Genomic DNA, 6,010 nt, shown 5'->3' with positions numbered 1-6,010 from the left:
CCCTTGTTTATTGACTCGAAACAATCATCTTATGGTTAGACAATCTAGTAGGAAGGAGAAGCTTGAGGAGGATCAATGTCAAGGCAATCCCTAATGAAATGTCTTACCTTGAGACATTTGAAGCATAAATTTAGCAAATTTATAGAATTTGTCGTTCATAATGAGATTAACTTCTGAATCGATAATGCTTGAAAAACCAGTTAGCTATTTGACCCGCATCTAGTTCCACCTAAGGATGTCCTCCAAGGTTATTATCTACAACCATTCTCTACCCTTACCTTTTCTAGAGGAAAAACCACAATTCTCAAGAAAGGGTATAGATTCAGAGGGAGATTTGGGAACTAAAATGAAACTAGGATTTTTGAGGTTAGAGGTCCAATGGGATCAAACTATGGAGCTTGTTTGTGTAGTGACAAGGAATAGCTTTTCACTATCCACTGCCCATAGCTCATAAAATTAAGGACCATCTATTATGTTTCAAAGAGGAATAAAAAATACTTGTCAGGTACATACTGCATCGCCTGCTCTTTGGAATCTGCATCCCCAGCCTTCCCAATTATTTCAAACCCAACTCTCAAGGTACTCCACATGAGGTGGAGTTCCATGGCAAATTCCAATTAGAGCTCTTTCTTGATGGGCCTTAGTGCTCTTCTTCTTGCACATCCTACTCTTTTGCCCCTTTAAAACTTGTCAAAGTGAAGGGATGATACAACTGCATTTACTGCAAGAGTGAGGCCAGGCAGCAGTTCACTACAAATCAGCTACGCATTCTTTGCAGAATACTCGGTCTGATACAGTTTGTAGAAGATATCACCGCATAATTGTCGGAGGATGAGAGCATCATGTATCCTTCATATAAGCACCCTCTGGTTTGAAGATTTGTGAGTTGCGCATCGTTCGGAGTCAACCAACTTTCTGCACAGTAGCTTGGTGAAGTTACAGCTCAGTTGCTGCACCATGAAATGTGGGTTGCAAACTCGATATAATGGTCCAAGGATGAGAACATCGTGGATCCCTCATATATGTACCCCCTAGCATTGAAGAATTGAGTTCGGAGCTAACCAACATGCTGCACAATAGCTCGGTGAAGTTTCAGCTCAGTTGCTGCACCATGAAGTGTGCTGCAAACTCAATACAATGGTTGGAGGATGAGACCATAGTGAATCCCTCATATAAGCACCCCCTAGCATGAAGATTTGTAAGTTGTGAGTCGACCAACTTTCTGCACAATAGCTTGGTGAAGTTTCAGCTCAGTTGCTGCACCATGAAATGCATGTTGCAGGATACAACCAACAGCTCAAGCAACATCAGACAAATATAAATGATCAAAAGTGAACGTAATAAATCCACAATCAAATTCGCAAATACACAATAAAATCCTGGTAGACAACTCGTCTCATGAAAATTTCCAATTCAAATCATCTGAAATAAATACCAGTCAGCAAGGTAAAATTGTTGCCAGAGAATGATCCAATGTTTCAGTAAACATCACATGTCTCTGAATATTTCAAACTCAAAACATCTGAAAACAATGCCAGGTGAGCACACTAAAATTGTTGCCAGAGAATGATGAATAAAACTATCACATTGGATCATTAGAACACCCCTTGCCAATTGAACACATATTAGTAATCCATGTGTATATACAATCATTCGAGTCATGTTGGAGCATGTAAGCACAAACAAGCTATTTCTTAGGCTGGTTACACACCAAATGGCACACCTACTTTGCAAGTATTAGCCAATCAAAATACTTCTTTAAGGGTTGGGCGTCCGCAATCCTTTACACACTAGAGAGGACATGACCTATTGTTTACCTGTTAAACAGGTGAACTCCCCTTGCCTACTTTTGGACGGGGAGTCTCCCCCACCCATTTGTTTAGTGATGGACAAGTGTGCACTTTTTGTATTTCCAACCAATCAAAAATTTATAAATATAACAATTTTCACTTTTTGCAAAATGTGTCCTTTTGGTGTGTAAAGGCTTTGTGCCCATGTCTATGCCCAGTTTCAAAAATTGCATGCCCACAGTCTGGGTAGGGGTTGGGCATCTGCCATTTGGTGCATAACCAGCCTTATTTGCTTTCATATTTATCTGCACTTTTTTGCATCATACCTAACAAGCTTATAATACTAAATGCAAGTGCCAAACCCCTCAAAAGGTGCACCAATGTTTTAAGGATATAAAACCTGACCTTGGGAAACTTGACATTGGCTCCTCTTGTGAATATCCAACAAGTAACTTCTTCATTTTACACTAAAACAAGGAGAAATTTTGGAGTTTCAAGTAGAGGCAGCTCTCATGCAGTGATTTATACCTGAACTTATCTAATATAGCTCTAGAAGGTGAGGAATTTCAAATAGTCCTCTTGCTCTTATCTGCCTCACAGTATCATCCCAAAATAACAAAAAAGCCTCAAGGAATGGCATTCTCTTTGTCCAATAAGGCCTACCAGAATAACATTGGATTTCGCTCTCTTGTCAAAAAGAGTTCATGTGAATCCAAGCATCAAAAAATAGTTACAGAGTTAGTGACCTACTCAGTATATGTCTATGAAAGGGTCAGTTTGACTTGGTCCAAGGCTTTGACCAACCCAGTTTTAAGGCATGAATAGTCAACAACCATGATTAAGATTTTATCACAAACGATACCATTCTACATTATAGATTTTCTACATGTGTGTACTTCTGCTATCATCAGTGTCTGTTTCATCTTCCCGAGTACAATCTGACTGGCTTCCATTCACACTTCTGTCAAGGCTCCTTTGATCCTCCATCTCCTCCATTTCATACAATGGTCCAGGCTTTTGACCCTTCCAGCTGGAGTTCTCAGATTTGCCATCTTCTCCCACGCTTTCTTCCACGCCAGTATCCCCTGACCCATGAATGCCCAAGGAGGAATGACTCATGAGCTGCAAGGGCCCAGCAGGTGAATTTTGAGAATGTGCCGGAACAGATTGCTGCTTGCAGTATACAGACGAATGCACCATTGGACCAGACGAACATATTCGAGGATGCAGCTCCAGTGAAAGTGGTGTCTGGCAAGATTGAGGATCCCTTGCAGAGCTATAGAGTGGTGGAACTTGCTGGGGTGGAGAATGTGGACTATACTCAGGGGGTACCCATATCCCACCAAGCATGACAACTTGTGGTGCCTGAGGAGTGGCACTTTGAGAGGGGCTTGGTCTTCTAGTATGCAATCGATATTTCTGGAAGAAGGAAAAAAAAGTGACTGTCAGTGGTCTCATGCAGTTCCAAATTGTAAAATAGAACAAAGTTACCCAACTACCAAGCCACATACCTGGAGATGGCTCTTAACTTCATCATTGGTCAGACCATCCACTTTCATTAGTTCTCTGATTTGTTTTGGAGTTGCAACTGTTAACAGAGAAAAAGTTACAGAGTGTTTTGGTTTGAGGAAGCCAAACTCAAACAATGCCTCTTGGAAAAAAGTTACCTTGAGATCCACCTAGTTGATGCAAAGCATTAACAAAGCGGCGATGGAGTTCAGGAGACCAACATCTCCTTGCTTTCCTTGCAGGCTGGCTGGTGTTCGATCCATCAGTTACATTTCCATTGCCCTTCACAGCAGTGTCCTTAGGTTGCTGTAGAGCATTCTCCTTCGATCTGGTCCTGCTAGGATTGAGTGAATTCCCAGAGTTTTCACAAACTGAAGGTGGGTTAACCTCCTGATCTAGGCAAGCAAGAGCCAGATCTGTGGGGTTGATGGCCCCAGGCCTTGGAGTGGGCTGAACAATCTTCCTATCCCGTGAAAAGGGAAGAAATGCCCCACCTGATTTCTGCTTTGAATGAAAAAATGGCTTTGAAGAAGAACTGAATGCTTGCTCCTGTATGGGCTGAGAGCATGTCTTTTCAGCAGATAGACTTGACTGACACCTCTGCATATGCACATCGCAATCGCATCAACTGGAGAAACAATCACAATAGATGAAGAGTAATATTCTATTGCGAGAAATCTACCTCCTGGCTATAGCCATTGAGCTCAGGTTGAGGGCTCCAAAGCTGCACAGTAGGGACACTGCTGCCATTTCCATGCAAGCAAGTTGTCTTCTGGTCCTGTCCCCGATCCTCATCACATTTTACCACAGAGACAATCGGCTTTTTCACAGGCATGTACTCATCCAACATAACTTTGTCATTAGAGGTCTGATAAACTGAGTCTTTCTCTTGATAACCTCCGCTTGCAAGGTACTGCTGTAATTGCCGACTATATGAAGAGGTCAGGCTGTCTGCGAGCAGCTCTTTTGAGGACTCAATAGCTGCAAATACAGCTTTAAAACCCAAAAAATTTAGGGTCTCCCACAACCCTACCACTAAAGCAAAATGAGAAACATTTGAGAAGTGAGGATAATTACCCTCCTGCAACAGCTGCATGCAAAAAGGAAGCTCTCTTTTAAAGGCTTCTATCTTCTTGCGCTCCTCTTCCAAGGCCCTGAGGTAAACCTCAAGCCGGCGTACCCGTTCCAGGTGATCCTCACTGAAGCAGGCATTACGAAGGCCATTGAACACTACGGCAGGCCGAGGCCTACATTCAAGCATGAGTTCTGTGGGGGATCCCATAATGCCTGTGTGTAAGACACCACCATTTGGCTCAGGAGGCTGCTAGTTGAAGCTAAAATTCATCAGAAAGAATGTGTAGGCTAGTGAGAATGAGAGAGAGACAGAGAGACAGAGCATAGCTTACCTTATCCACCTCGAATGATTTCGACAAGGAACCTCAGCGGGGGTTCAAATGTCTTCTGGGACTGCGAGTCCGTCCGGCAATGCCTTTAGATCCAAGGAGGACTGCTGCCTTGAAAGCAAAGGAAAACGACCTTTCTTTGCAGCGCAATGCAAAAAGGCTGACACAGGCACGATCATAGGAAGAAGCTCTTCTTCCGCCCCGCCGTCTCCGGTGCAAAGGAGTGCAACAGAAGCTATAAACCGGAACAAGGTAGGAATAAAGGGTCAGAAATCACTGCACAGAAAGAGAGGGAGGGAGGGACAAGTGGAGAGAGGGGAGAGCGCGAGCTCGAAAAGGCGAGTTTACAAGGCGTGCCAAGGAAAAAGGCTGAGAATCTAACAGTCTACGCTGGAATGTGTGTAGAGAGAGAGAGAGGGGGGGGGGCTCACAGCATGGAAGAGGAGATTAGCAGCAAGGCTCTTTGACCGTCTCTGAGAGTGTGCCCTCCGGAGAAGGCCGCGCTGAGGAATGCAAGAAGCATCGAGAAGCCATGGAAGCTGCAGAGGAGAAGGGAGCAAACAAAGGGGAAGGACATGGATAGTGGAGGAAATTAAAGGAGGGAGGGAGGGAGGGAGGGAGGCAAGGAAGGAAACGTAAGGAAGGAAGGAAGGAAGGAAGGAGGGAGGGGGGAGCTAAAAGTCCGTCTGGAGGATCACGAGTTGAAAGATTCCAACTGCAGTGACGGGTGAGATGGAGAAGCCATCGCTAGGGTTAGGTTGGCGCACAGACACGCACAGACACAGAGAGAGAGAGAGGGAGGGAGAGAGAGAGAGAGAGAGAGAGAGAGAGAGCATAACGACGAGCAGAAAACGAAGAGTTTCTTTGTTGTTTTGGGTTTTCCTGACCTTTCTTCCCAGGAAATACACAAAATGGACAATACAGGTGGAAAAAATGGAATATTAGAAAAAACAAAAAAGAATATACCTGAACTGAGGAGAGGGGGCCGCTGACGTGGCGCCTCGCCTCCTCTCCCCCTCCTCGCCGCCGACGTGGCCCCCCGCTCAGACACGGCGCCGGATCGTCTGACGTGGCGCCGTATCTCCGCGGTTTTCATACCCGATTCTTGCCGCCTGCCTTCGTGGCTGACACGTGGATTCGGTGGTCCCCGCCCCACAACAGAATCTTTCGGGAATTCCATGCTCGAGCCGTCGCGAGCCTGAGCCCCGCTTTTGAAACCAAACACTCGTGACTCATCACTCATCAGTTTTGAAATAACAAAAAAACATTTACCACATTTTATTTTTTTAAAGGCCAAAACACTTAATT

The 6,010-nt window shown here is 44.6% G+C and overlaps 1 protein-coding gene across 3 annotated transcripts; it reads right to left on the bottom strand.

Moving 5' to 3' along the window:
• Positions 1–323: 323 nt before the first annotated feature.
• Positions 324–5,570, bottom strand: LOC148024922 (transcription factor HHO2-like). 3 transcript variants are annotated; one of them, XM_087694598.1, is made up of 6 exons: positions 4,706–5,570; positions 4,377–4,620; positions 3,982–4,292; positions 3,458–3,899; positions 3,302–3,378; positions 324–3,209 (listed from the first exon to the last, which is right to left on the bottom strand). In XM_087694598.1, exons 2-6 carry the CDS (start codon positions 4,579–4,581, stop codon positions 2,673–2,675), a joined length of 1,572 nt encoding a protein of 523 aa, XP_087550724.1. In that variant the 5' UTR covers positions 4,582–4,620; positions 4,706–5,570; the 3' UTR covers positions 324–2,672. The 3 variants fall into 3 exon arrangements, with proteins under 3 accessions (XP_087550724.1, XP_087550723.1, XP_087550725.1); XM_087694597.1 differs by having other exon boundaries at positions 325–3,209; positions 4,377–4,586; positions 4,706–5,569; XM_087694599.1 differs by having other exon boundaries at positions 326–3,209; positions 3,982–4,280; positions 4,377–4,586; positions 4,706–5,567.
• Positions 5,571–6,010: the final 440 nt, after the last annotated feature.

The sequence above is a fragment of the Lygodium microphyllum genome, chromosome 15, assembly GCF_053477565.2.
Source record: "Lygodium microphyllum isolate KBCC chromosome 15, Lygodium_microphyllum_v1.1.10, whole genome shotgun sequence".
NCBI classification, from domain to species: Eukaryota; Viridiplantae; Streptophyta; class Polypodiopsida; order Schizaeales; family Lygodiaceae; genus Lygodium; species Lygodium microphyllum.
The sequence above is the reverse complement of the archived record's forward strand: the minus strand, read 5'-3'. Positions and strand labels throughout refer to the sequence as shown.

What these genes read in the sequence shown, in the direction of transcription:
- LOC148024922 (XM_087694598.1), bottom strand. Translation starts at nt 4,581, where the DNA reads ATGGGATCCCCCACAGAACTCATGCTTGAATGTAGGCCTCGGCCTGCC. An exon ending in TCAATGGCTATAGCCAGGAG is followed by an intron (nt 3,900 to 3,981) that starts GTAGATTTCTCG and finishes GTGCATATGCAG; the next exon opens with AGGTGTCAGTCAAGTCTATC. An exon ending in AAGTTAAGAGCCATCTCCAG is followed by an intron (nt 3,210 to 3,301) that starts GTATGTGGCTTG and finishes TCCTTCTTCCAG; the next exon opens with AAATATCGATTGCATACTAG.